At 44.4% G+C, this 25,139-nt stretch overlaps 2 protein-coding genes across 2 annotated transcripts; one reads left to right on the top strand and one right to left on the bottom strand.

Moving 5' to 3' along the window:
• Nucleotides 1–1,866: 1,866 nt before the first annotated feature.
• prss35 (serine protease 35) lies at nucleotides 1,867–7,197 on the top strand. The gene is made up of 2 exons (XM_079504146.1): nucleotides 1,867–2,078; nucleotides 4,682–7,197. Exon 2 carries the CDS (start codon nucleotides 4,701–4,703, stop codon nucleotides 5,985–5,987), a length of 1,287 nt encoding a protein of 428 aa, XP_079360272.1. The 5' UTR covers nucleotides 1,867–2,078; nucleotides 4,682–4,700; the 3' UTR covers nucleotides 5,988–7,197.
• A 2,321-nt stretch (nucleotides 7,198–9,518) lies between these two features.
• On the bottom strand, nucleotides 9,519–24,876 carry LOC306925106 (clathrin coat assembly protein AP180-like; the record flags this gene model as incomplete). Its single annotated transcript, XM_079503785.1, has 18 exons — nucleotides 9,519–9,587; nucleotides 10,027–10,115; nucleotides 10,442–10,561; nucleotides 10,777–10,848; nucleotides 11,002–11,092; nucleotides 11,292–11,310; nucleotides 11,418–11,618; nucleotides 13,926–14,255; nucleotides 15,515–15,640; nucleotides 15,909–15,977; nucleotides 17,019–17,102; nucleotides 19,410–19,664; nucleotides 21,319–21,396; nucleotides 22,032–22,232; nucleotides 23,190–23,278; nucleotides 23,759–23,979; nucleotides 24,141–24,153; nucleotides 24,848–24,876. 17 exons carry the CDS (start codon nucleotides 24,874–24,876, stop codon nucleotides 10,035–10,037), a joined length of 2,079 nt encoding a protein of 692 aa, XP_079359911.1. The 3' UTR covers nucleotides 9,519–9,587; nucleotides 10,027–10,034.
• Between the last annotated feature and the right edge of the window lie 263 nt (nucleotides 24,877–25,139).

Here is a 25,139-nt window from a genome sequence, read left to right as displayed (position 1 = left end):
AGCATGCACACTGGTGCACCTGTACATGTATAGGCCTATGTGTGCAACCCTGCACATAATTATCAGAACATCTAAAAGAGATCATGAACTTTTCACACGCATTCCAAAATGCCAACTTTACACTAGACTCGAGGGTAGCAAAAACCGAAGACCCGACCAGAGACCTGAGTGGGTCGGGTCCAACATATAGACTTGTCCCGATCGGGTACCGGTTGGATCTATTTCCCTATTAAACTCTTTAAAGGGATTGTGACATAAAAAAAGTTTTTGTAAAACCTGAACTTTTAACATTCAGTAGATTTTCTGTGGTCTGGGGTTTTCTGGTTCATACAAGTGCTCTGATTTTCGTGCTGTTTGTCATATACTGTATGTGAATGGGATTTGCCAGCAGATGTCACTGTTTTCACTGTTTTGCCTGTTTTCATTGCAGCTCAAAAGGCTTCCAAACCCCAGAGAAAACGCCACGATTTATGTTAACAGCCAATTAAAATGCAGCCAATCTCAAGTTCAATGCAGTGTGTAGTGTACACTGCCTACTGAACAGCATTGAGGTTTTCTTTAGTGGAGTGAAACCATCAGGAATTAACATCATATGGTGTGGTGTTGAGTATGTTTAGAAAGCCGTTGAAAATATACTCGGCACTGAATATGTCTGTCTGAACTTGCTCTGTCTGTGACTGAGACCTCTCCTCCTGAGGCTCGGCTGGGGCGGGGGGAGGTGACACACACAGACGGCTAGTTTCAATGCTCACAGGGGCATGCACAGATAGACACCAAGTGGTGCTAAAGCACCTGCCCTTTTGCCCAATGGGAAGCAATGTGCTCTTTTGAAAGTTCGTTTTTTTGTTTTGTTTGTTTGTTTTGTACAGTGCTTTGTACAGTGTACAGTATGTGGCCCATGGTGACATTGATCAATTCTGGATTAAAAGTGTCTAATATATTATTTATGCCCCCAAAATCTATAAATGTCACACACTATGCCGCTGGCGGTTCCACAGGCCGCACATGGTGCCCTTTTTCACTTGAGCACCTGCCCCTCAAAATGTCTGTGCACACCACTGAATGCGCATAAATGTGCATCCGGTCCAGTATGGGACTAATTCAATATCCTCCAATTTTTTGGGACCCATATTCTACCCTCTACTTTTCACACAATATATCTCATAATCTAATAAAGCTGCCACACTTTGACTCAAGTATCCAGTTGGGTGTAATAGCAGCCTTTAGGGGTGCTAGCATGGCTTTTGGAATCTTGGTCTTGTTATGCAGATGATATAATTATATAAATCAACATTGGCTTTGGCTATATGCTTTTAACAATTCTTGCGGAATCTTCTAATGACGGATTGTGTCCTTGACTCCTTCTACAATCAAAATTACTCACTGCATGACTCATTGTTTTTCTTTTCCCATGTGCTGTCAAACCAGGGCTCCAGCCTCCCACTGCACCACCAATACCCCCTGCTAAAATGTTTACCACTTCATTGAGCACTGAAAATAAAAGTAGGCCTACTGCAGATGTTGAGACTCATGGCTGACAATGCAGGGGCTATTGTGGAGCCCGTGGAACTAATTCGTTCACAGTCCACTGAAAGTGCCATTGATTCTGGACGAGCACAAACGACACTTTACATTGGGATTTTTCTCATGGGCTGTGGCATGGCATGCATCATCTCACCTCCCCTACTGGACTGCATGGGGCTGCGGGCGGCTGCTCTGCTGAATAGGCGACTGACTTCACTTCAATTCAGCGTTTGGTTAAATCGTTTGGTCCCACCCATAATGTGCTTTTGTCGCGAGTGAAGGGGGGGAAGCTAACTGGGAAAAAGCCTTTTCAGACTTTTTCTTTTCCCCCTCCCTTTCCCTTGCATCAAGTGCAGCCCGCGCGGAGCGGTCGGAGACTGCACGCAGCCTCTTGCAAATGCAATGAGGAGAGGGAAAGTATCACCGACTGATAACAGGACGACTGAGATGCAATAACAGTTTGTTTTTTTGGAAAAGAGGGATCATATTTATATATTTAAAGAAGAAAACAATACCTTGCGGATTTGGCAAACACATCAATCGAATGCAAGCAGGTATGAATCCTACTCATTTATCATATTTTTTTAAAAACTGAGAAATAGTATAGCTTTGAGATTTTCACGAGGCTTTTTGTTCGGATGCACGGATTCCCCCCCAAAGGATTTAATCATAATGGAATTTAGTTTTTACTTGAATGTTTTATTCTCTTTTAGGCATGTGTATTTTGATTAATTCTGGTGCACTTGAAGTGGAAAAAAGAAGAAACAATTAGCCTTGACTCAATCAAGATCGACTTGTATTTATTTATTCATTTATTTATTTTTACCTTCTAAGAATGCATTCAATAATGATCAGTATAGATCATAATAGACCATGAAAATGTTTAAATTATTAACTGAATTATTTGTCCTGGGTTTCTTCCCAATCGATGTACTATAGCTAGCCTATAGGCAATTAGAGGTGTAGTGTAATAGATGTATTAATTTACCAGATGTAGGTTAATTAACTATTGTTTATTACAATTGATGTAGCCTATTTCGACTGGTATAGGCTACTATATGGGCTGATTTAATTGGTAGTAGCTATAGGCCTATACTAATTCATTTTTTAATTTTTTTAATTTTTTAATGGAAGAAAGAATAAACGTTGGTTTTAGTGATTATATTCAATTATAAATAAGAAACAAACTGAATCATCTTTTCTTTTCTTTTTTTTTTTTACATTCTCCCAACCTCAAAGCTATTATCTCAAATAGGCTACATTAGGCTACATATATTGGCCTAATGTTTTGACAGGATGACACTTTGTAGTAGAGAAAATGCCAAATGGGATGAAATCATCTATTCCAATAAATGTGAAGTTCAATTAGACATTTGGCTATGATCTAACTCAAGTAAGCTATGTGATGATGAGGATATAGGACTGCGTCATAGCGCCATCTTTTGGTGGCTTTCAGGTCCAGCGCGACAGCTTCTTTTGGACTGGAGTTGTAGATTGGCTGGGATGCTGAATGGAGAAGGCGCACGATCGACGTGCGCGGGTGCGCGCTGCGTTTTCTCTGAGGCCATAAGTCATGGAAAATATATTTCGTTGAAATGAGAGGCGTCTGTAACCAAGATTCTAATGGCAGCATATCAGTTTCCACTCTGTCCCCGCATGGGCAGGATGATTACATTTCTGCTGAATGCGCGCTATGCGTCAGTGTGGGGGGAAGCTGGTGAAGTTGGGGCCAGAAGCGTGGGTTTGAAACTTTTGTATTCTTGTTTTATAGGGACAGTTTTATAGCTTCTCTGGGCTTGCATTTATTTAATATAGTCTGGTTCTGACTAGTTTGATGAAGACCAGTGAGACCACTATTCATGTTTTATTATTTGGAGACATTGGTTAGGCCACGGCCAGGGCAGTTGGCTGCTGTAGCCTACTGCTGACTCTCTGACCTTCAAAACCTCCTGTGACACAAGCACTGTGTGTGAGTGACTTGGAGAAGCGTGGGGGGTCATGCAGTGCAGTGCTTTTATTCATATAGCACAGGAATTCTTTTGCTTCAGCTGTGTTCTGTGTTCATGGGAAGTGCCTGTTGCAGAGCTGACATCCTCTCATTTTCACGCTACACTAACATCAAATTGTTGGGGAATGCTGCAATGCACTATTAACCTGGACAAAATGGACTGTCCCTCTCAAGCCCCAGTTGCTGGGCCTCCTGTCACAGCTCATTTGAACTCCAACAACAATCAGGATGAATGGAATTACTGTGGCTTTGCTTCTGTTTGAAATCAGCCTTTGCTCCCCCAACCTCTAAAATGTCTTTCTCTGGTTGCGTTTGGATGTGACTGTGTGCCGGTGTGGGAGCACTGCTGACAAAATAATGATCGTCTTCTCTGCGGTACACAAAGTGATGGTCTGCTGCTGAATACATCAAAATGCAGGCATATATACCAAAGTCAAATTTCCTGTGTAGGACTATCGGGATCATTAGCAACGCAACATTTCAAGAAGCTCACAACCGTATTCTGGCAGTGCAGCAGTGCACAGTAAATTGACGACGTGTGATGTCATTTGCGCACTCAGAGAAGGAACAGCCGGGCTGGGGAAACCAGATATGGTCATTACTGGGAGAGAAGGTTAACCATTGTGGCAAACCTCCAAGCCACTGTCTCAGCCCAGTCACAGCGTCAAGGTTCATCCTCTCCTCCTCGCTGCCCACAGCCTCCAGCCACGCTCACAGACAGTAAATCTACTTTCAACCACAGAGCTAGTAGGCCTATACTGTATCACCTCAGGAGAAATACCTTAAGATTTAGTTTTATTTTTCCTTCTCGCTCAGCCATGTCCAAAGTTAAGCCTTAATGAAAATGGTACTGTATGCTATCCATCATTTCTGCAGACTTGTGCATTTTGTTTTGTGGTTGAAACATGCTGCTTTGCATATCTTTGAGATTCTTGTGTAGCGACAGACTACTGAAACTTTACAGCAAGTTGTACCGAACCCACTAAAGCTGTCTCGAAATTCTGTGGTCTATGTTGCCCCCGTGTGGACTTAACTGGAGCTGTGTTTGGCCCTTACACTAAACATTAGCAGCAAATTAAATTAAAGTATCTACATTACAGTATACATTGCACCATCCCTGACCCTCAGTATCTCTCTCTTGTGTTTCAGAGCCAGGCCCACCATAATAATGGGCCCTGTACCCCTGTGTGTCCTGCTCCCAGTGACGGTGCTGGCCATGGTGGTGGCCGTAGCGGCAGAGGAGGCTTCGTTCAATGACGAGTACACCTGGCCGCAGTGGAAGGTCCCTTTGGTGAGGAACAGGCGCACCGTGCCTCTGAGCATCCCCAGCTTCTCAGCGCAGCCTCAGGCAGAGCTGAGTGGCACTTGTGGAATCGAGTGCCAGCGCCACCTCCCTGCGCCGTCTCTGAAAGACCTGGAGCAGTTCCTGTCCTACGAGACGGTGTACGAGAATGGATCGCGCACGTTCACCTCCGTGTCGGTCCAGGGCCTGAATGAGGTCACCAGCTGGTCCTCAAGCTTCAACTCCAGCTCCCGCCGCCGCAAACGGGAGGTGTACGGCACTGACACACGCTTCACCATCTCTGACAAGCAGTTCTCCGCCAAGTACCCCTTCTCCACGTCTGTCAAGATCTCCACCGGCTGCTCTGGGGTTCTGGTTTCCCCCAAACATGTGCTGACAGCCGCCCATTGTATCCACGATGGACGGGATTATCTGCACGGGGCACAAAAGCTGCGTGTCGGTGTCCTGAAGGAGAAGTCCAGGCGAGGTAAAGGAGGCAAAGGGAGGGGAGGGCGAGGGAAAGGCAAAAAAGGGAGAAAGGGAGAGCGAGATAAGGAGGAGGTGGAGATGGAAGAAAAAGAAGAGAAAGACGGGAAAGGAGAACGCAAAGGGAAAGGGAAAGGCCGAAAGAGCCGCAGTCGGCGCAGCGTTGAATCGGAGAAGCCTTCCTTCAGGTGGACCAGGGTCAAGCAGACTCAAGTTCCCAAGGGCTGGTTCAAAGGTGTGACTGAGGGCGTGGCTGCGGATTACGATTACGCCATTCTGGAGCTGAAGAAAGCGCAGAAGGTCAAGCACATGGACCTGGGCGTCATTCCCTCGGTGAAGAAGCTGCCCGCTGGAAGGATCCACTTCTCTGGCTTTGATGACGACCGACCTGGCAATTTAGTGTACCGCTTCTGCTCCGTCTCGGAGGAGTCCAACGACCTTCTTTACCAGTACTGCGACGCCAAGCCCGGGTCCAGCGGCTCAGGGGTCTACATCCGCCTCAAAGAGCCCGGCAAGAAGAAGTGGAAGAGGAAGATCATTGGCATTTTCTCGGGCCACCAGTGGGTGGATGTTAGTGGGAACGGTGTGCAGCAGGATTACAACGTGGCGGTGAGAATAACGCCGCTCAAGTATGCCCAGATCTGCTATTGGGTCCACGGGGACTCCAGTGAGTGCCGGGTGGCCTGAAAACACCACACCCACTTCCCTTAAACCAAAAGACTCCTTCATCTCCCAACCTCCCCCAACCTAATACCCTAACCCTCTCCCATGACCAACCAGGGGCCCGCTGACTGCCTCTTCTCTGCCTGCCTCTCTGTTATACCTCCTGTGCCTCCCAGTGGCGTGACAGCCTCACACACTCACACACACAGCCATACAGACTCAATGTTGACACCAACAGGATTTTGTCAACAGATAAAAGAGAACTGTGGCTTTTCAGCTCTTATAATTTATTTGCTAAAAAAATAAAAACACTCCTACAGAAATACCGAATATCATGATAACGTATTTAAAGACCTTCCAGGTCTGTAGCTTTGTTCAGACAGAGAGATTTGTTTTGGATTTGACCAATTTGGATACATTGTTTGAAAAGGTGTAGATTCAATTGTGTCACTGTTTCATATGAGCGAAGGCTTGTTATATTGTACTTTGGCCAGGTTTTGTACGGACAAACATTGCCACATTGAGGTGTTCTCCACTGTGTTTGTAAAAAGGAAACAATTGTGCATTGGCCTTGACGAAAAGACCCGGGAAAAATAAATATATTTTTCTTACGATTAAACCATTTAGGAATATTGAAATGATGCCTGTTTTTATGAACATTTTCTAAATCAAATGGCTGGTGTTGCATTGTGTATATATCTAGATCTTTGAATTTCATATAATTTGTCCCTCCCTTTTATAACTTTATCCTCTCTCTAGTGAAAGGGTCCTGATCGATCCTGGATTCAGATTCTTTTGAGTTCTGCCATCATCCTTTGTTTATTCTCGCAATGCAGTGAAATGTGGTTTCATTGTTATGCACATAATTATATTGGTGCTTATCCAGAGACTTGGTGCTAATTTAATAAATTGTACACTTTTGTTTGTTTGTTTTTTGGGGGGGAAGACTTTTCAGAATATATTTTGATAGCCTAGAACTGTAACTATGTATTTAATGTGTGGCTACATACTGGGGTTTGATAATGGGACTGACTGATTTACTTAAAAACTTACTTGAGCAATATAGATTCCTGTAATTCTAGGAGTATAGCGATGACAAAAGAAAAAAGAAGCCACAATACTGTGTAATGTCAATTTCAAATCTCAAACGACAAACGTCATATTGATTGACAAAATTCATTAGATTAATAATGCGGATTGAAAACCAACCAACCATTAAAACCAAGATTTACTACTTCTGTGTGTGCCTGTTTATGATTGTACTCTTTGTGATTGTATTTTTATGGGATTATCACGGTGTGTATTTGTCACGTATACACGTAGAGTGATTTAGTTGTGTTTCCACCAAAGCAGCATTCAGACCATCGTTGAGAGGATGAGAAGAGAACATTGTGAGGATGTGTCTGGTTGTTTTTGAAGCGCTAAGAAAAAGGAGAGCATTTACAGAGGATTCACTCCGTCATTGAGTTTATTGCATCTCAAAGGGCAGACATGCACTGGGAAGGGCCATTGTAAATAAAAAATAATTAAAAACTAATCAAAATACAATTTTAACTCAGCCATGAAAAAAAAAATCTTCCTTCATTGTCTTTCAACCATATTTTTTCCCCTCACGATTGCCAAAACATTTTATTGAGATGACAACAACACACACACCGAGTATCCTTTATAGGGGGTTTACAGCACATGACTGGGTCAATGGTTCTACAAGGCTGCCTACAGAGACATGGGTGAGGTTTACTAATAGCATCTTAACAACAAGATAATGTAATTATTATTAATTAACCTGATGCAAAGATGCTGCCCTTGGGTAGAAGGCACACTGTTTAACAGTGTACCTTCTCTGGGTAAACACTAAACAGCCTCAGTTCCAAGGCTTTCTCGTGTGGCAACATACTGAACAACATCACTGTTTCACCAACAATGGTTCTAAGGGGGTCAACATGATCAAATGAAGAACAAAGAAATGTGAATGGTAAAGGAATCTATTGCATTTCCTTTTAAATACAAAAATAACCCTATTGATACCCTATGGATACTGAACTGGTGACAGTAATGAAGAAATCACCCGTAACAATGAAAATCAAACAAAGGAGAGCTGGCAGAGATAGATCCATAAGGAAAATGTTAAAATAGCAGGTAGACGTCTGTACACACTTATGTTAAATTGTCATAATATGCTAAGACTGTTTGAATTCACCTCTGCAATGAATGAAGGCTAACTTATATACAGTAAGGGGTGTCACTTATTCAATTAAAACGTGACACTTTCCAGTTGAAAATATGTCATTTTTGTCAAGCGACACTTGTCAAAAGAGTCGTGTGACAAAGTATAGATTCGCCTAATAATAGGTTTCCTCTGAAAATATACGTAATCAGATATGACAGTGAATATCATCAACACCACTTTCTAAAGGAAAACGACCATATGAACAATGCTGGACAAGATGCACCAACAAAATAAAAAATAAATAAAAAATAATCTTTTTTTTTTAGAAAAACTACTCACGACTAAAAAAAATAAATAAAAAAAATCGATCACTTGATGGTCTGCGATTATTCAGAGGCCCATACATGTTCTTATACAGTATATCAATCATATAGCAGTAATCATTTGTTTCCAAACACTTTCATATGATGATGGGAATTAACATAACGCTCACATGACTTCTTACAGTTTCATATTGGATTCACATTTATATTTCTCTTCAACAGACATACAGAATAGACATAATCTTCGGATTTTTGCCAGAGAAATATGTACATCAAGATAAGACCTTCTGTAAATGACACATGTCATGTTTTCCCCATAAAAATGAACAGAAGCCACTTCACCTACCACTCTCATCCAATCTGAGTAGGGCAGGAGAAGAGCCCCCGCCCCTTCAGAACAGTGTTTCCCAAACAATGGGTCGGAACCCACTTTTGGGTCACGCAACAATTTGTATGGGTCGCATGTGTGTGTGTGTGTGTGTCCTGCTTTTTACGTTTCCTATATATTTTCTCTTAGTTATGTCAAACGATAAACTATACATAAAATAAAAATAAATATTTTTATTTATTTCACTATTTCTGAAATAGGGCTTAAGTGATTAGAATGTATTCTGGTTCCAGGGGAGACACAAAAAGACAAAATCTCCCTTTTGGGTCTCCAGATAAAAAGTTTGGGAATCACTGCTCTAAGAAAGAGGCAAGGTCAAATACAGGGTTGAGGGTGGAGCTTAGGACATAAACGCACATCCATCATTCAACTCAAACGCCAACACTGGAAATAAAGAATCTAAACACATACACCTTCACCTTTCTCTCACTTACTTTTGTGGACTTTTTTCCCTCAGGGTTTTGTGTGGTCTTCTTTAGACAAAGAATTATCACATCTACATTTAAGCACACGCTTGTTTTTTCAGTTTTTCTGCTTTTTTAAAATATGTATATATATACCGCTATGGTTCACTTCACAGTTTGTGCTACACACATCACACAGGAGAAGGGCGGGGCTGGGAGTGGTAGAGATGGACTGGGTGGAGAAGAGGGAGGCTTTTAGGTGAAATAGCTCTGGTATCCTGAGCTGTTCACAACCACCAGGCAAACACTGAGGGGGCCTTGCTCCAGAAAAGAAAGCAGCTATATGAAGAGAGAAGAGAAGAGAAGAGAAGAGAAGAGAAGAGAAGAGAAGAGAAGAGAAGAGAAGAGAAGAGAAGAGAAGAGAAGAGAAGAGAAGAGAAGAGAAGAGAAGAGAATGAATTTACTACCTTTAACTTAAAGTTAATATAATCATCCTGCTTTTTGGACAATATTGAGCACAGGGCCTGTACTCATCCCACAGATAACATTTGATTTAGAAAGCAAGGTATGACAAATGGCAAAATGATTGTCCCAGTGGCAATGTTTAAAAAAAGACAGTGTGTGTCGTGTGATACATTATTATAACTCATGACAAAGACAAGTATGACTGTATGTAAAGACAAACTCAGACAGAAAGCATTCAAGGTGTTTTGTTTCCCTGTTGTGTGAACAATGAAGCTCTTTCTACAAGTGGTAATATTTGTGATTGATTACCCACCTGTGGGATTATAAGAAATCCTTGAGGTCGAAGTCTGCCAGGGGATCTTTAGGCTTCTTGGGACTCTGGTTGGCAGGTCCTGGAGACAGCTATAGGAAAAGCGAAATGAAAGAGAACAACACTTTAGATATACCATAATGTGGGGGCGCCGATGGCTGAGTGGTTAAGGTGCGTACCCCATAGAGCGCAGTAGGCTCTAATGGAGCCTGACAGCAATACTGGTAAGTGGTAACAATGTGTGGGTGCATGTGTGTGTTGCATGTTGAAGAGGCAACACTTGTACTGTATTGTATTTATGAATGTCCATGAACGCTTGCAAAAGTAACAGCTTTTCACAACACACTGAAGATGTGTTTAGAGGCATGCATGCACTGTGTTATGTGTGCGAGTGGGATTAATATCTGTAGTGAATTACTGGTGTTCCCGTTGCAGCAGCCCCGGGTGCAGCGAAGGTTGGTCTAATCATAGGCTGCCCTATCAGCGGCTGGGCCATCATAGGTGGCATCATGGGAGCTCCAGGGCCTGTGGCGGGGGGCTGGGTAGAAAGGGAAGATGTGGCCGTATAGTTATAGCATACATATCTTCCTAAGAAGCTAAGCAAGCTCTTTGTCACAAAATCACATGATCATAAAAAAACGATATTTTTTTCACGTCATACTGTTTATGTCTCCCTTTGGTGTAAGCAAGCGTGGCATCTCTGTGATCAAATCCAAAATCAACCAACGAGGAATTACTGCTGAATACGCTTACCATGCCAAAGCCAGACTGGGCTCCCATTGGTGGCAGCATGGCTCCACCCTGGACAGAGGAAGTAACTTTAGGCTATTCACTCAGCAAACAGGCTCAATCCAATCTAAATGTAATGGTGTGCAACACGTTTTATTTAATGATGAATTACTTGCATTTAAAGAGTTTTGTTAATTTTTAAGCCAAATGGAAGCCTTAATGTAAGGGGGGGTTAATTCATTGTCTTACCATGGGGGCACCAGGTGTACCCCAGCTTGAGGTGGCGACATGGGGCATCCAGTTAGAACCTCCTGTTAGCTTCTTCTCAATCTGTGGGTCCCTAGAAGCGTACATAGATTTAACCATGTTACAATTACTGTAACATGGATTTTTCCATTATTAATTGTATTATTCATACTGTACTAACAGCTGCAGAGCATTTGTTGTCACGAACTGTAGGATGGACAGTGGACACAAGGGACACACACGTCCATATATTCTACCCACATTAGACACATACACTCAACACACACGCTTACTTTTGTTTCACTCCAAGATCTGAAAAAGAAGAACACAAAAAATATATATATAAACGTCAAAACCCGTGTAACTATTTTGATCAAACCATTATGCTTCCCCTCCAACTCACAATATCCCCAATTTACCTCCAATCAGGTTTGCCAGTGATGAGTCCAGATCTCCTCCGATGGTTTTGGTAGGATATGGAGGTGGGGTGGCGGGTGGAGCGGCTGACATGCCTCCTCCTCCGCCTACTGCTGTGCTTCCAGCCGTGCTGCCTGCGGAGCTGCCCCCGGTGCTCTGGGGCGTTAAGGCAGGTATCATCAAGTCACCTAATCCATCGAACACTTTAGGGGAGAGAGAGGGAGGGGGGCAGGTCGTTAGTAGAGAGACACAGCGGATTACTACAGTACTACTCATAATACCATAATCTACTGTACACAAAGGGGGCAGACGTGTAACCAGACCGTACGACAACAGGGACCCATTTATCCTTGTTGTCGCCACAGCTTTAGTTGTGCATTGCATGCACCACTCGGGAGCAACAATGGAATCAACATTGGAACGGACTGCGGTGGTGGTGGTGCCCAATTGAGTTTTAGTCACCCATGTGTATGCGTCCATACTTCATGAACTCAAACACTCAAACCTATTTTGACATTATACTGAGGTGAGGATGCATAATGCATTATAGGGATAAATATAAAGCTCAAAAAAGGGTTTAAATAGTTGCAACATGCAAAACTGGGACATATATGTACAGTATGTATTTATTTCATTGTTTTTTTAAAGGGGGAGGTGAGGACTGCTCATGCTGCGATGCACCGTGGGGGGTTGAACTCACCAATTATATATAGTAGCAGCAAGCAATGACCCAGCAGATAGAGATGAAAGGACAGGGCGGGGGGTTAGAGAGAGAGGGGGAAAGGGAAGGAGGGCAAGAAACAGATGTGGAAGATGGATTTGGACAAAGTTGTGCGGACGGGACAGGTGGGCAGCAGAGAAAATGGAAATGGGGGGGTTGGGGGGGTTCCATGACAAGGAGCGAAAGAGGTGATGGGTGAGTGTGGGGGAGCAGAGAAAGAGGTGATGGGTGAGTGTGGGGGAGCAGAGAAAGAGGTGATGGGTGAGTGTGGGGGAGCAGAGAAAGAGGTGATGGGTGAGTGTGGGGGAGCAGAGAAAGAGGTGATGGGTGAGTGTGGGGGAGCAGAGAAAGAGGTGATGGGTGAGTGTGGGGGAGCAGAGAAAGCATCAGTGTGTGCATGTGAGAAACAACAGGGGGAGGGGGAGGAAAAAAAGAGACAGATTGAGCGAGAAATTGAGAGCAAAGACAAAGCAGTGAGGAGGAGTTAAGCCGTCAGCGGCGGGGAGCGTAAAGGCCTGTGTGTTATGCAAGGAGGCCAGTGGCAGCGGTGCGTGGCAGTACTGCGTGTCAGCGGCACTCATGCAGAAGATCAACATGAAGCAGCAGCGAAAGCAGCAGCGCTGCAGTGTCCATTTTGACAGCCAATTTGTTTATTTAGTCATAGTCTTTAAATTTCATATTTGAGTCATCTGAAAAGTCTAGTTTTAGTCTACTAAATATAATTTCGCCTTTTGTGTTTTGGCTTGCCTTGATGGCTTCATAATGGCTGATTTTACACTTGGTCGCATGCTGAAAATAGCAGATCTACAAGCTCACAGCGCGTCGCAGCGCTATTTTCCAAGCGTAACACGTTCTACTGGATCTCTTTCTCCACTAGTCCCTCCCTAACATTTAGTCTATTTTCTATTTGTTGACAAAATTGCCAATATTAGTCTTAGTTTTATTCATCATAGCTTAGTGAAAAAGGGTAGTCCACCAACATTTTTTGTCATAGTTTTAGTCTAATTAACCCTGCTAGCTCCCTTCTGACCATGTCTGCTAGTTTAGGCTAAGACCTACCATCATTCACTGTCAACTATAAACAGAAATACATTCTGAACTACATGGCGAGGAGCTGAGGACTGATACAAACGCACACCTTGCTAAATGAAGCTAAGCCATGCTTTTACCATGCTTTAGTTTAGTATACCGTATTTGAAATGTTTTGATCTATAACTGCCCTGGTCCATCGGCCATTAATCAGATCAGAGACATAATTTAGTCTGGCCTGAAAATAATCATTTTCAGTAGGGAGGAAACTGTGTTGATATATGTTCTCATATCTTGAACATCTTGCAAAGAAAATGTGGATGTTTACTAATCTATAATAGCCGGGGCCGGGGGCATTTTTATAGCGCTTTTCCAAGTGCTCAAAGCGCTTTACAATGGTTCATTCAGTCATACATTGGGAGGTGAAGCGGCGAACAGTCGACGCCAGCGTCCTCACTTCCCACATTCACACACCAATGGTGGCGAGCGCACACTGACTATTGGAGGCAATGTAGGGTTCAGTGTCTTGCCCAAGGACACTTCGACATGTGGACAGGAGGAGCCGGGATTCGAACCGCCGACCCACGGGTCATTGGACGACCTGCTCTACCTCCTGAGTCACAGCCGCCCAGTTAGATTAAAGTTAGATTAGAAAAAGAAAAAAGAATCCTAAAAACAGCTTCATTCACAATGTACTACAATAAAGTATCACTACTTTATTACTACTACTACTACTACTACTACTACTACTACTTACTACTTGCAGCATCAAAACCACCAGAGGGCGCCAGTGGTGGGGATGTTGCCATGTCTGCTGCTGCTGGTACTAGTGGCACAGCTGCCACTGCAGCGGGTACAGCGCGTATTGGGGGTGTGGGAGAAGGCAGCGGACCCAAGGCATCAAAGCCAGACTCCAGGAGGTCATTCTGAACCGGGACTAGAGCCGCAGCGGGGGCCAGGACCGGAGCGAGAGCGGGGGCCAGGGCTGGAGCGAGAGCTGGGGCCGGAGCGAGAGCTGGGGCCAGAGCGAGAGCTGGGGCCGGAGCGAGAGCTGGGGCCGCCGTAGCTGGCAGGCTAGGAGATATCAAACCTGGATATACAATTGGAGCAGCAACAGAAAGCATAAACAATTGCGATGCCACGTTCAATTGTAGCCTCGCCGGAGAGCCATTTTTCAAATATAACAACACAATAGCATTTCCATAATGTGATAGAATATGGCGATAAAAGGCAGTAACTAAGTACATTTACTCAAGTAATGTACTTAAACACAATTTTGAGGTTCTTTTACTATACTGGTGGAGTATTTCCAATTTTTTATACTTTTACTTCTACTCCTCCACTACATCTCAGAGGCAAACATTGTACTTTTACTCCACTACAATTATTTGAAAACATACATTAACCACTTCATCCTGGGCATACATCCTGGGCATACATTTCTGCAATTTGAAAATAGCTGACCTACAAGCTCATTGTGAGCTTGAATTGTAAGCTGCTATAGCCTGACAGCCTGGCTAGCGATTCAGGGCTGGGGCCAGGCTAGAGCTGCAATGTTCAACACAGACAAAATTAACCAGCCCACATACCTCCCAGCAAGTCATCTTCAAGTGCTGCAGGGACAGAACCCTGGCTCTGCTCCTCAGGACCACCGAAGCCGTCTGCATTATGGTCAGTCCAGTGAATCCAGAAGGCAGCATGAAGGGTACAAAGGGGTTAGAGGTCAGCCATGGCATGGGCAGCTCACTGAGACACGGACAGGGGCAGAGGAGTCGCGACCATGAGAGACACAACTCACCACACAGTCAAATGTTCAGCTTTATGGTCCATTTGGTTCAATTTGTACACTCTCAAAGTTAACCCATTAGGCTAAGACGTCAGGCCGGTTCTAAAAATGTCTTCTAGGACAGTTTTCTGAAAAACATATGTTGCTATATCAGTGGTTCTCAAACCTTTTCATGTCAAGGACCTTCCAAAATTATATGAATTTGGCCACCGTCCCCCCCATCTCAAAATACTTTGTTCCAGGGACCCCCAGAAGCAAAGATTTCAGTTAAAAATAGCAGATCTACAAGCTCATAACACGGCACAAAATGCTATGGGCTTATAATTTGTATATCTGCTATTTTTTAATAGCCAATGCATAAAATATGGTTAAAGAGATGAGAGATGCTTTCCCGGTTGTAATGGGTTAAAGCAACACAGAGGATTTGTACTTGTGTAGCACAGATGTATAGGCAGCCGAAAGGTACAAATTGTCCTTTTTGGAAGCACATTTTCTCATACCACTATGGGGACAAACCAAGACGTGTGTGCAAGAGTTAGTATGTGTGCTTTGAGGTCCAGTACCCAGCAGATCGATAACAGGTGCAGGCTCTGGTTTGGGTGGAGAGGGTCTCTGGGGGGCCTCTGGGGCCAGAGCTGGAGCAGGGGCCACAGCAAGAGCTGGGGTCTCTGCAGGGGAGGAGAAACAATCTACGCGGAGAGAGAGAGAGAGACATGGAGAAATGGAAGAAAATGAATGTGAGCCCATCTCCATGACATGCTTTGTTACAATGAGAGAGGGCCAGGATCGTGGTGGAACGGATCAGAAAATGAGGTCACATGTGTGAGGGTTCCATCATCTCAATTTGGTGTCCATGTCCCGGTCGACAGCGCCACTTTGTGGACATGCACTCGCCATAGTCCCTACTTTATTATGAATGAGATGAGATGACGAGCTGAGCTGTACAGCGAAACTCACCGGTCACAATGTCTCCAGCCGGAGCGGGTCCGGGCAAAGGAGAGGGCCCACGAGACACGGTGGGGAGGTCTACAGCGGCAGCGATAAGGCGCAGCAGCAGCGGCAAGAGGAGCAAGAGGAGAAAGAGGAAGAGAGGTCGGGGCCGGGGGAGCACAGAAAAGCGTTAGCGTAGCTGACATACGGCACGCAGTAAAATCCTGAGTGTTCCTTTCTACATTTGTGACTCAGAAAGTGTGCAAATGTAACCGTGTGTACATGGTAACACTTATTGGGTCCATTAGGTTAACCCATTTAGGCCTGACCTCGAAATTTAAAAAAAAATCTTCTAAATCCTCCAGTTTTCTGAAATAAATATTTTCACGATTTTTCAGAAATAGCAGACCTACAAGCTCGTAGCGCGCCACCGAGTGGCGCGCTACGAGCTTGTAGATCTGCTATTTTTCAATAGCTAAATTATAACAATGTTTAAAACACCAAAAGGGGTTGCCGCCTAGCCTGGATCCAGCCCAAAGACCCCGCCCACTCTCTGAGTGGACTGCGTCTCTTGGTCTGGTGTTGCACTGTGAACCTATAATTTCTTCGGTACAAAAATGTATTATCCAATGAGAATCGGTGGTGGGGGTGGGTCTAACGAACAACCAATCAGTGCCGAGTCCCGTTTTCAGTGTCATCACGCAGCGCAACACACAGAGGAAGGAGGGAAAAACAACACCAATGGCTACTGGTTGAGGGAAATTCTAATCCCCTCCCCCTTGAAATCTCTCAGACAGGAGACAATGTCAGACTGAAGCTTCAAGAAAGCTACAGTCTGATAATCAGGCTAGTTCCCGCCCAAAATGGGTTAACTACTTGGCACACTTTCTGAATTAAACGAACACTATGCGGATTTGACTGTGTAGCATTGACATAAAAGCAGCCGAAAGGAAACAAATAGTCATAGTCGACGAGTGGTTTAGCATGCACATTTTGTCATACCACTATGGGGACAAACCAATTACGTGTGCAAAAAACATCACAACTATTATGACAAGAGGAGCAGATGCATGGACACCAGAGGAAGATGAAGAAGAGGTTCCACACACAGAGAAAGGGGAGATGAACCTCCTGTACCTGAACCGAAAAGGTCTACGCTAGGAGTGGTAGCAGCTTTGGTTTCTGTGGTAGGGCTTTGCTCAGGCATAGACTCAAACATATCTACAAACAAGGACACACAGTTATAATGGACATTCCAGCTTTCAAGTCAAGTGCAGCAAACAGAATGATGAAGAAAGAGAATTAGAAAAAAATAAAGAATAAGGGATCATAATCTACAGATGCATGATTTGGTAATACAACAACTTGTGTTGCATTACAAAACGATACATTGGGTTTTATTTTTTATTTTTCCCACTTTTGTTACAAAAATGGAAGAAAAAAATCATAGTGGAATTCCAGACAATTTCAGCATTTAAATATGATTCCCCAGAGACCCCAAGACAGTTGACTTTGCACTAGCAAACATTCACTACCGTCAATACAAACGAGGGCAGTCTGTAATGTCACACTACTGACCGTTCCATGTAGAATATGTCAATATGTACAGTTGTACGGCAATGACATTACATATTAGCTGAGCATATAAATTATTTTCTTACATGCTCATAAGTAGTGTAAATACGGAATTGTGCTAGTGTAGACGAAAGGAGCAGCATTATGTAAATACTTAAAGATGGAGTGCCACAATTTTTGTACTTTTCCAGTTTTTCATGTGTTTATGAGGTGACAGTACTTCATTAGACACCCTGGAGTCGTTTTTATGTACAATGATGTATTCCCTTTGTATTTAGGGTTTCTTCCTGGAGGCTGAACCCTTGACAGTCAAACGTGCCAATGAAAAAAAACATTAATATAGTGACATCATATTATCAGCTCCTCCCCTAACCCCTCCCCCTTTATCATACAAATACATCTGTGGGTGTGGCTTCAGTTCAGGTGGATCAGCACCCATCACCACCCACCAAGCAAACCAGGCATACTTAATGAACTGGTGGGGGTGCCCACATAAAAACGACATTTTAACAAATACTGTACACTTTCAAAACAAATAATCTTCCTCCTTATATAACAATAAGACCTGATGATTATGTTTTAGGGTGGAAAAAAATCATGGCACTCCATCTTTAATACGGTATACTGTAGGTGTATATTTTGCTTCCTCCTTTTTTCACTCTACACCAAAAGTCTTCACCAAAAATAGGCAATCTACAAGCTCACAATGCATTGTGTTGTGACACGTTGTGAGATTGTAGTCATGTTATTTTTGCTGAATGTTCGCTGAATGCTCAACTACGTCCCCAGAATAGAGACCCTAGGGTTCATGTGGTTAAATTGAGTGGTATTCCACTGTCACGAAAACAATGTGCTTTTGCGTTCCGCCAATATCTACACCGTAGACATGAAGCAGGAAGAGAAGAAAGCCAAGTTAGCCAGACAAAACTGTTGCTTTCTTCCTTCGTATAGCCTGCTTGTTAGTGCTATTAGCAGGTTAGGAGTCAAGACAAGTTGAGCCACATCTGTCAATGAAAGCAGTGTGGGGGGGGGGGGGGAAGTCTAGCTAAGTATGCATAGACAGAATAAAAGTATATGCATTTGATAGACCTTTTTCAATATTACCTTAGAAAAAGATTGGATTATCAATGAATCAATGAAAGTGGTAATTAAGTGGAACTACTGAAACTATTTAGCAAGATTTCACTTTTTTTTTTTAAATAATTTTTATCCCATGATTTTGCAACCCAGTTTTTTCACCCAGTGCCAATTATCTAATGTAATCCTGGGCGCTACACTTCCTCTGCCAACCTGGGGGGGGGGGCAGCGGACTGACCTCATGCCTCCTTCAATGCATGAGGAGTCCAAGCTGCTTCTTTTCACCTGGCGGGGGGGAATTTCCCTGGCCGGACGTAGCGCGTGGACACGTTATTCCGACCAGTTCCTTTCCCCTCCATCAGGCGGGGAGGTAGTTTTAGAGACCAGGATTACTGCATGTTTTTGTGAGGGTACCTACCCTAGGGGACATGGGGAGAACATGCAAACTCCACACAGAAAGGCCCTTTTGCCAAACCCACCTCGGGTATGGGCGCTGATGACACGGAGGAGAGGACACGCCACCAGCGCCCACAGCATCCCGAGCGGGAATCGAACCCAGGACCTTCTAGCTGTGAGGCGACAGCACTACCGACCGTGCCCCCAAGATTTCACTTTTGATGGTCATTTTGGCAGAGGTGGTCAAAATGCTCGATCGACCCACTGGTTTGTGTATCAAATTAAATAAACCATAATGGGGGAATAAAGGTGTCATGGAGAAAGAAATCGGAAATGTAGGGAGTGGCTAAGTTATCATCATCTTCGGTATCATCCTTAACAAGAGCAAACACATTAATCATCAATCATTATCATCATCATTCATAATGCATAATGCAGGGCAATGCAGTGAGAGGCAGAATGAGAGTGAGAGGACTTTACCACCAAAGAGATCTAGAGCCGGGGGAGCTGCAGAGTCTGTGGTGGTGATGGCAGTAGTAGTAGTAGTGGTGGTGGTGGTGGTGGAGGAGGAAGGGGTGGGGGCGGCAGGGGCAGCGATGGGGGCAGCGATGGCCCCCGCCTCACTAGAGGTGAGGGTGAGGGTGGGGGCGGAGGCCCCCGTGTCGGTAGGCATCATAGCGAACAGGTCCAGCCCTGCGGCAATGGCTGCACTCCCTTCTGTCGTAGCGAAGGGGTCTTCAGAAAGCAGCCCGAAAGGGTGTGTGGGAGGGGGGGGTTAGGGTGGAGGGTAAGGGGTTTGGGGTTATGATCAGAGAAGGAAGGAGGGAAAGGGTAGAGGTGGGGGTGGGGGGGTTTGTTAAATAACAAACACTGTAAAAAAGCCTTAAGAGCTTAGTTTCAAATGAGGGTTAGGTCATAGGAATGTAATTGAATCAATTAAAATGCAAACGTTACCCATTAACCTTCGTACTGCATCCACAGGCTCCTTTTATTAAGACTCAGCTCAGTGTACAATAGGCCCTGTCTATAGTAAAGAATCAGCTCAGTGTACAATAGGCCCTGTCTATAGTAAAGAATCAGCTCAGTGTACAATAGGCCCTGTCTATAGTAAAGAATCAGCTCAGTGTACAATAGGCCCTGTCTATAGTAAAGAATCAGCTCAGTGTACAATAGGCCCTGTCTATAGTAAAGAATCAGCTCAGTGTACAATAGGCCCTGTCTATAGTAAAGAATCAGCTCAGTGTACAATAGGCCCTGTCTATAGTAAAGAATCAGCTCAGTGTACAATAGGCCCTGTCTATAGTAAAAGGACTTACATAGACAGACCACAGTGAACAATAAGCTGTGTTTCATACATTCTAATTGAGTCTACAAATAATACACACTACAGTGTAGTATGGACTCAATTCACGTACATCGTGGATGGGGAATGTAGACAACGGCAGGCTTTGCGTGGGTGCAGTAGAAGGTTAATGAAGAAGCATGTCAGAAAGTAAAACGGTCATTTCATTAATGTCATGGCTTCCACAGTATGCTATTAAACATATCAGAGGTTCAAAAAAAGTAAAGGAACTATATGCACCGTGTGTGTGTGTGTGTGTGTGTGTGTGTGTGTGTGTGTGTGTGTGTGTGTGTGTGTGTGTGTGTGTGTGTGTGTGTGTGTGTGTGTGTGTGTGTATATATATATATATATATATATATATAGTACTGACTGCTCTTGTCCTCTGGCTTCTTACTTACTATGGCTTCTTTATCCTTTCCTTACTCTTGTCTACTTACACAATCAAGCCAAAGAGAGAATTAACGTAGTTAGTTATTGGATAAATAATAATAGGGTTCAACGATGACCAGCATTGTCATCTAGTAGGATTAGTGGTAGGTTAGTGGCATTTCAATATTAATTTGGGAGAAACCCGAGTTAATAGCTGTGCTGTGCTTTTTACTCGAGTATTCACCAGGTGAATATTGCGAGGAAAAGTTTTAGTAGAGAGGAGGCGGAGAGGGTCCATGTCTGGGGCTCCTTGTAACCAGGGTTTGTGACGAGACAGCAGGCCTCAACTTCCACCACATGGCCAATGGTTATACTGTCATCTTGTCGAACACGCACGCACGCACGCACGCACGCACGCACGCACGCACGCACGCACGCACGCACGCACGCACGCACGCACGCACGCACGCACGCACGCACGCACGCACGCACGCACGCACGCACGCACTCACTCACTCACTCACTCACTCACTCACTCACTCACGCACGCACGCACGCACGCACGCACGCACGTATTTGCACTCACGTATTCGCACGCACGCACGCACGTACGTATTTGCACTCACGTATTCGCACGCATGTATTCGCACATGCATACAAAGCTGTTTTATCACCCACCAGATCCACCAAATGCATCAGTGGCAGGGCCCGCAGCCACAGCAACAGGACCGTCTCCAGGGGAGGGCGCAAACGCATCTAGGGCAACGCAGACGGACGACAAGGAACGCAAAACATAACACAGACCGGACGAACGGATGGAGGAATGGACCAAACCAAACAAAAAGGAGGGGTGAGTAAAACACAGGGCATGGGGATGAAACAAGAATTAGAGATCAGCATTAGGGAGGACAAAAAGTCAGAGAATACAAGAAATATGCAGCCCAAACTCATTTGGTGTGACTGATACCATTGCTGAAATGGTATGTTTTGAAGGCTGCATAATGCTGCATTCAGTGAGCACACAGCTTGTGCAGGCTTGGGTTAATGAGGGGTTACCATGGACGTTGTCACAAGCTTGTACACTGTGACAAGGAAGGAAATGTCAAGCTTAGCAATGGGAAAAGCAAAGTCTCTCTTTGACAGCCATTTAGCATTTACTTAATCTAGCTAAGATTGTGATGCTGTTGACATCCCAATACAGCATTTGAACACACAATTTTTTTCCGCTTTTTACTTGGAGCGTAGCACCAGGCGGACGGAAGTCTAACAAGAGCTTGCTAAGAGAAGGAGTGGGCTCCTTGCAGATAGACAGACACGACAGACCACTGTGTGCAGTGGGGGGTCCTGTCCAGTGTCCACCCTCCCCTCCTCTGAACCGTCTCTCCACTGACCTCCGAACAGGTCCATGTCTGTGCCGGAGGTGGTGGAGGGCGCGGGCAGCAAAGCAGCTGGCGCAGGTGCGGCCACGCTGGCTGCGGCCGTGGCCGTGGCTGCTGCGGGGGCAGCATGGTCAGCATGGACGGGGGAGTCGCCCTCCGCCAGGAGAGCTTCAGTGCCATTGTCAACGGCGGATGCGGCTGCTGCTGGGGGCGCTGCAGATGCAGACGCAGACGCAACATACACCCAAACCCCACAAATCCCCAGTCACAAAAACCACGAAGAGAGAGAGAGAGAGGGAGAGAGACAGAGAGAGAGAGAGAGAGATTGAGAGAGAGGAAGATGAAAAAAGAAAAAGGGAGGGGGCATGCAGAAAAGGTGTTTGTTCCCTATATGGCCAGGATCTCGTCACAAAGACCATAAGGGCATTTCCAGGTACATTGCAACTTGTTCACGCTAAAAGGCATTTGTCTTATTTTCCCAGAGGAACGCAGCTGTCTGTCACACAATAACATGAGCTGTACTACTCACCCTCAGCCAGAAGATCTGTGCAAGAGAGAGAGAGAGAGAGAGAGAGAGAGAGAGAGAGAGAGAGAGAGAGAGAGAGAGAGAGAGAGAGAGAGAGAATTTATTTAAAAAAAAAAGAAAAAACGTACATGAGAGAAAAAGAAAGTGCAAAAAAAGTTAGGATTAAGTTACAGTACTTTAGATTCAGTTAATTCTGCCATATACTGTAGCTTTATTTTTTCACTATTTTGTGCAATGTACAGTAGTTCAAGTTGTCTTGTACAGCTTGACTTGAATTTTCCGGCTAAAATATGTCTAAATGGCCGTCTATAAATGGGTTATAATTGGTCTAAAATGAAAGTTTTGTAGCGGTCTAGGTTTAGATTAGACATTGAAACAACAGATAACGTCTATAAACTAAGCCTAGACAGCATTTTTAGACGAGTTATAGCCTGGTTTTAGACGGACGTCTAATAGCCAGCTCAGTGGGAATGTTGTGCAATGTGCTGTAGCTTCAAGTCCTTTAAGTAAGTAAGTAGCCTTGGGTTTTTGAGCCATGTTTGTGGCCCAGAAAGAATATTCGATGTGGCCCATAGAAAGACTATTTCATAACAGCTAACTGCTAATTGAGAGTTGTTCCATTTCATTTCATCTCCCTGTCTCACCTCCCCATGCGCTGGTGGATGAAGCAGCACCTCCTCCTCCCGAGGAGGACATGGGGTCCAGATCCAACAGGAAGCCATCGTCAAGTGCACTGCCGAGAGACAGAGGGATGACACACATGCAACGGAGAGAGACTGTCAGGAAACAGGATTATGTGTTGAGTTTCATAATTCATATGCAGTGTTGTATGCAGTGTGTTGAATGCCATGGCAAGACCGAAGAATTAAAGACCGAAGGAGAATGCCATGGCAATTAAGACCTAGCCGGTTGAGCGTCTAAACGGAAGTACCAGAATTAGGCGGAAGTACCGTCCAAGGAAATTAAGTTGACGTTTTACCAATCTGTTTTCATTCTCCGTGTTGTGATTGGTCGAAAAAGATAGTTTCCGGGGGAAACTTATAGACACCCTATGCATTAGGTTGTGACCCGTGACCAGGAGTATAGGCTGGGAACGAGTCTAGTTGAATGCAGTGTTAAATGTGATGTGCAAAGTGTTGTGTACTGTAATTTGTAATGTAATATCTATGGGTAAGTCAAAAACCAACTTGTACTAATGATGAGTGGTTCTCACTTATTGATGGTGGTAGTGGTGTTGGTGGTGGGCGTCACTGGGGGCCTGGCGGGACGCGTTGGGGGACGTGCAGGGGCAGGAGGCGCAGGCTTAGCGGGGGCAGGGGCAGAAGGCGCAGGCCTAGCGGGGGCAGCGGGGGCAGCGGCGGCAGGGGCAGCGACAGCCGGGGCAGCGGCAGCCGGGGCAGCGGTAGCCGGCGAGCCGTTGGCTGTCGACTCCTTCTGAGAAGAGTGTACATACACACACCCCCTCCCGTTAGTATGGTGACCAAGCCAGTCACATTAGCTTATGTGATTCAGAGGCAATTTTATGCGTATTCACAATGAATCACAACAAACCGCTACTGCAATCTGTGAAATGGTTGACGTTAAACAGTGCTTACCTTGGTGGGCGACCTGCAAAAACAAGGACAACACACAGGTTAAAGGTTTTTTTTGTCATTTGCATGATGAGGCATAATGACTGAGATGTTACTGAAACAGGGGGCAAAGTGACAGTTTAAATATCGGTTTGTAGTTGCAGGCAGGCAGCATTTAGAGAGGCGATTCCATTTAGAAAACACCCACACTAAAATGTTTTTTTCACACTACTTCATCACTGAATAAAACAAGAGTGGCCCATCTCTCTAGTCTCTTTCAACAAGGCCTTTCTTTTCAGAGCCACACAGCAGTGAGTTGAAATGATTTGCTCCTCTGGCCTTGTGAAAGCTTGGGCTCATTACAAAGTATAACAAAACATGGTAAAGGGCGTTGGTAATGGGATCAGCTGCGACAATCCATGTCGATATTGTCCTTTTCTTTTTGCTGAGGTTTGCGTGATCTGCGCAAAAGGACAGTTAACCCATTTTGGGCGGGAACCCCTTTTGGTGTTTTAAACATTATGTTATAATTTAGCTATTGAAAAATAGCAGATCTACAAGCTCATAGCGCGCCACCGAGTGGCGCGCTACGAGCTTGTAGGTCTGCTATTTTTGAAAAATCGTGAAAATATTTATTTCAGAAAACTGGAGGATTTAGAAGGATTTTTTTAAATTTTGAGGTCAGGCCTAAATGGGTCAAATGATAAGGGACAATATCGGTGGCACCCAACTGTATACCCATGACAAGAATGATCCTCATTTTGTCATAATAAGGTGATACAGTAAGGATTAACACAAGTAGCACAGCCACAAAATGAATGTTTCCATAGAACTCCATCTTGAGCAACAGTACAAGAAAACATAAATATGTGACAGATTACTGAGAAATATATATGTGTACGTACAAAACTTAGATTGCTCATTAGTTCTATTGAATTGTAATATGACAACTATAATATAAATGGGGGAAAAAATGAAAAAATATTATTGTGCACAAAACAAAACCAGTCCCTTTACTACTGA

This window comes from Electrona antarctica, assembly GCF_951216825.1.
Source record: "Electrona antarctica genome assembly, chromosome: 6".
Taxonomy (NCBI): Eukaryota; Metazoa; Chordata; class Actinopteri; order Myctophiformes; family Myctophidae; genus Electrona; species Electrona antarctica.
The sequence above is the reverse complement of the archived record's forward strand: the minus strand, read 5'-3'. Positions and strand labels throughout refer to the sequence as shown.

Bases quoted from the DNA above. Each gene is read 5' to 3' on its own strand.
- prss35 (XM_079504146.1), top strand. From the start codon at position 4,701: ATGGGCCCTGTACCCCTGTGTGTCCTGCTCCCAGTGACGGTGCTGGCC.